The sequence below is a fragment of the Colobus angolensis genome, unplaced genomic scaffold, assembly GCF_000951035.1.
Source record: "Colobus angolensis palliatus isolate OR3802 unplaced genomic scaffold, Cang.pa_1.0 Scaffold24, whole genome shotgun sequence".
NCBI classification, from domain to species: domain Eukaryota; kingdom Metazoa; phylum Chordata; class Mammalia; order Primates; family Cercopithecidae; genus Colobus; species Colobus angolensis.
In genome coordinates, this window is record NW_012115599.1 from 9,599,084 (window position 1) to 9,603,390 (window position 4,307).

General features: G+C 46.3%; 1 protein-coding gene across 1 annotated transcript in view; it reads right to left on the minus strand.

Moving 5' to 3' along the window:
* LGALSL (lectin, galactoside-binding-like) overlaps positions 1–3,935 on the minus strand; it is an 8,727-nt gene extending 4,792 nt beyond the window's left edge. The window contains exons 1-2 of the mRNA XM_011945517.1: positions 3,798–3,935; positions 14–469 (exon numbers count right to left, since the gene is read on the minus strand). Of these exons, the coding sequence (XP_011800907.1) occupies positions 14–469; positions 3,798–3,935 (594 nt within the window). The remainder of the gene's footprint in view (positions 1–13; positions 470–3,797) is intronic.
* Between the last annotated feature and the right edge of the window lie 372 nt (positions 3,936–4,307).

Genomic DNA, 4,307 nt, shown 5'->3' on the forward strand with positions numbered 1-4,307 from the left:
GACCTGGACCGACGCTGCTGCTTGCTGCCGCTGCTGCTGCCCGACCAAGAAAGGTGGCAAGGGCCGTGCCGCGTCGGCCCTGGGCAGCATTTAAAGGCCACCGGGGCCCGGCTCGGGAACCGGGAACAGGGCGGGGACCCGGCGGGGCTGCCGCGGCTTGCTCAGCGGGCCCTGCCCCTCGGCCATTGGACGGTGGCGGAGGCCGGGGCGGGAGGGACGGGCCTGTCCCGGTCCGGGAGGGCGGGGACCCTGTCGGCGCACACCGGCCAGAGGGTGGGCAGGGCCGGGGCTGGAGAAGTGAGGGCCCGAGCCGGTCAGGTGACAGGTGCTCGTGCCACCGGCGCCACTCCTTCCAGCCTCCTTCCTCCTCCTGCCACGTCCTGGGGGCTGGTGGGGCGGTGGGAGGCGAGGTCGAGGGAAGACTGGGTGCTGGGGGTGGTGTTCCAGAGTGGGAGACTCGGCAGGATTTCTTTCAGAGAATTCCAACAAAATCGGGGGAAGGATTCATTCTGCTCTCTAGGGCAGAAAGAGAATGAAAGATCTGAAGGCTTGCAGAAATAAATGTGTGACCTGAAAGAACGACGCAGAGAGGACTCAAGGTAGGGACCTTTCTATCCCAGAAGGCTAGAAACAGAAAGGTCTCTCTTCCCTGTGGAAGGACAGGCAGGTCTGGGGTTCCCTGGACTCTCTCGGGCAGGAGTCTAAGCCTTACCAAATCAAACTGGGCACAGTCACTGTCCTCAGAGAGCCTCCACTGAGCCCTATTTTTAACAAGTCACTTGCCCAGTCTGGGGTAGTAAGCTTCTCACTGAAAATCTCCTCATACCCTTCATGGAGTACTTCCCAGAGGATACACACCTCTTCTATTCAAGCCAGAAATTCCTTTATGGCATTTCCACACTAGGATGATTATGTAACTTCTCAGATAAAGCTGTATCAACATATCCTCTATTAGGTGACATCCTTGGCTGAAACATTCCGTTGCATGAATCACCGGGGCGTTCTACACTAATAAGCAGGGAGCATGTGTGACCTACTGCAGTCTCAGAGGGCCCCTCAGAGGCTCCTTTTTTTTTTTTTTTTTTAATTGAGACGGAGTCTCCCTCTGTCGCCCAGACTGGAGTGCAGTGGCGCGATCTCAGCTCACTACAATCTTCGCTGCCGGGCTTCTTTCTAGTCACTGCAATTGGCTGTGTGGCCTAGAACATCACTGCGGCTTTTGTGTCTTAGTTTTCCCTTTATGGACCAGAGCTAATCATGGTAATCTCAGTTGAGCAGGGAGAATTACCTACACACGCCTGTAAGCCTCAGTCGTATCCTCTGGAAGTGGTTCTCGAACTAGAGGCTGAAGCGCAGCACGCTTGTGGCTGCAGCACACTTTGTTTACCAGTCTTAGCTCAAAATCACACTTCATTATATTTTAAAATATTAGGCACTTATAGGAAATTATTGACATTTGAAAGCCGACTTTAGTATGTATCAGTTTCTGAGAGTCTGGTATAGAGAAGAAGCATTAAAGTGCAGTAGTTCTTTGTCATTAACTGAGTGACACAATAAGGGTGATACAATATGTGATGGAGTTAAAGAGTCCGTGTCCTGGGTTCAAATTCTGGCTCTACTATTCTCTAGTTATGTGATCTTGGAAAAATTACTAAACTTCTCTGTGCCTTAGTTTCTTCATCTGTTACTCAGAGATGATGATGACGATAATAATGCCTATCTCAGGTTATTGGGAGGATTAAGTAAATGCTTTCCTTAAAACAGTATTGGGCACATAGTGAGCACTTATTATACAAAAATACTCAGTGCCTGCCATATACCAGGCACTGGGGATCCAGCAGGTGACTTTTTTTGCTGAGCTTACATTCTAGTGGGCAAAGGAAGTCAGTAAACAAAATATGTTGGGTGATAAAAGCTTTGGGAAAAAATAATAAGGCCAGGTGTGGTGGCTCATGCCTATAATCCCAGCAATATGGGAGGCTGAGGCAAGAGGATCACTTGAGGCCAAGAGTTTGAGACCAGCCTGGGCAACACAGAGAGACTCTGTCTTTACAAAAAATAAAAGAAAAATAGCTGGGTGTGGTGGTGTGCGCCTGTAGTCCCAGCTACTTGGGAGGCTGAGGTGGGAGGATCACTTGAAGCCAGAAGGTCAAGGCTGCAGTGAGCCATGATCTCACCACTGTACTGCAGCCTGGGTGACAGAGTGAGAACCTGTCTCAATAATAATAAAAATAATTTAAAAGCCAGTAGAGAGAGAGACAGGAGGTAGGGTGATGCTATTTATACAGGATAGTCAGGGAAGCCACCTCTAGTAAAGTGACATTTGAGAAGACCCCTGAAGAAGAGGGGTGAGTCATGTGGACATCTGGAGGAAGAGTTTGCTGGCAGAGGAAACTGCAAGGGAAAAGTCCCCAAGTACTGGGGCTGGGGGCAGTGACTGAGGAGATGTGTAGCTAGAAATGGATAGCCCTTCTACACTGTGGTTGAGGATTGGCTTTTACATGGGGAAATAGGAAGACATTAAAAGTTTCTGAGCAAAGGAGGGACATAGTTTGCCTTCTACTGTAGATGCATCCACATGCTGCTGTATGAAGTGGCCTTTGGAGAGAGGGTGGATAGTAGGAGGGAGGGTAAAAATGGGACTTAGGAGATTCCTATAGCATTCCAAACAAGATGCGATGGTGGCCTTGACATGGTGGAAGTGGTGAAGCTGTGAGAAGCCCTGGGCCCTTGATAAGTCCTAGCTGTTATCATGCAACTTGGAGAGTTCGTATGGTCTTCTGAGCCTCAGTTTCCTCACTTGCAGAATTAAGGGGCTGAGCTCATTCATTATTCCCTCTTAGCTCTTAGAAAGTTCTGGTTCCTGAAAAGCTGTGTAAATACTATCTAAATTGAAATGGGTTTGAGAGTAGGTGCTGCTGAATGAAAATACTCTTGGGTTGAATCTTGATAAGTGCTTTTGTAGGGTGAAGAATAACCCTTTGATTTGTTTTGTAAGTGGAGTTTAAGATATTTGGATTGCTGGAGATGAGTTTCTTACATTTTAGAAATGTAAAGAATAGGAAGGTACTAAATGTGCTCAGAATATTTTATCATGGAAAATTGCCTTTTATTCCAAAAATGCTTGATTCCTTCTCAATCTATGGAATGGTTTGTTTTGAATATGAAGAGCAGAGAGAAAGCCTGAATGAGTTTTTTTGTTGTAACTAAAAGTTGAGCAGGGTCAAACTATCCCTTATGGGGAAAAGCCATTAGCAAATTAATGAATTATAGAGCTTAAAAAATTCTTTTTTGAGTTGTATAGCGAAGAATAGGCAAAATTTGCTCCATGCTTTGATTACAGGTATTTGTGTGTAAAAACATTAACCAAATTGGGACCCATTTATGAAATGCAGTAGTGAAATTTCAAGATGAACTGTGTTACTACTGGAAACTACTAAAAACGTTAAAGAAGTGGGGAAGGCAGTCAAACATTATTAGCTTTGAAAAAAAGTACAAACAGGTCTTTGAAGATGGGCTTTGCTAAATGATTTTTCCAGAGGAAAATAGATTACTTCCTTTTTACCTTAACATTTTATATGTTTTGTTCAAATGTATGCACATACAATTTCTAATATTGGGAGGAGAATAAATATTGATGACAATTCAGCAACTATTTTATCAGTATTGCTACATGCTGTGGTCCTGTGGAGATAGTTGAAAATGCATGAGTCTTGTCCTCAGGAAACTCACAGTCTACTCTGGGACACAATGGCAGGATGTATTAGTGGGTAAGATAATAAAGGCCTCAGACCCACAGCCTGAGCACTGATGCAGGGAAATTCACTCCCATTTGGAGGATTAAGGCCACTTTCTGAAGGAGGTGGCATATCCCTGAGCATATGCCTAGCAGCAACTGCTGCAGAACTACAAAAGCAAGTCTTCAAAGACCACATTGCGGCTCTGTTTGTGGCCTAAATTCTAACCCCACTCTTCTCTCTGGTGTGGCAACCAGCTGAACTGAACCCCTGCTTCCAGAGGCTGCCTTTCATCTGTGCCTTGGTCTGGAGAAGCATGTGCTTCCTTCCTTTCCACCATGCCTGCCATCTGAGTCCTCCTATGGGCCATGATTCCAAGGCCTGACTTGAACTTACAGACCCCTCATTTTCTATCGGTGTGTATATACACATTGTCTAAAGCAGGGTTTCTCCTCACACTAATGACATTTTAGGCTAGGAAACCCTTTTTCGTGGGGGGCTGTCTGGTGTGTTAGAAGATGTTGAGCACTAGATGCAAATAACACCTCCCCCTCCTCCCTAGTGTGACAA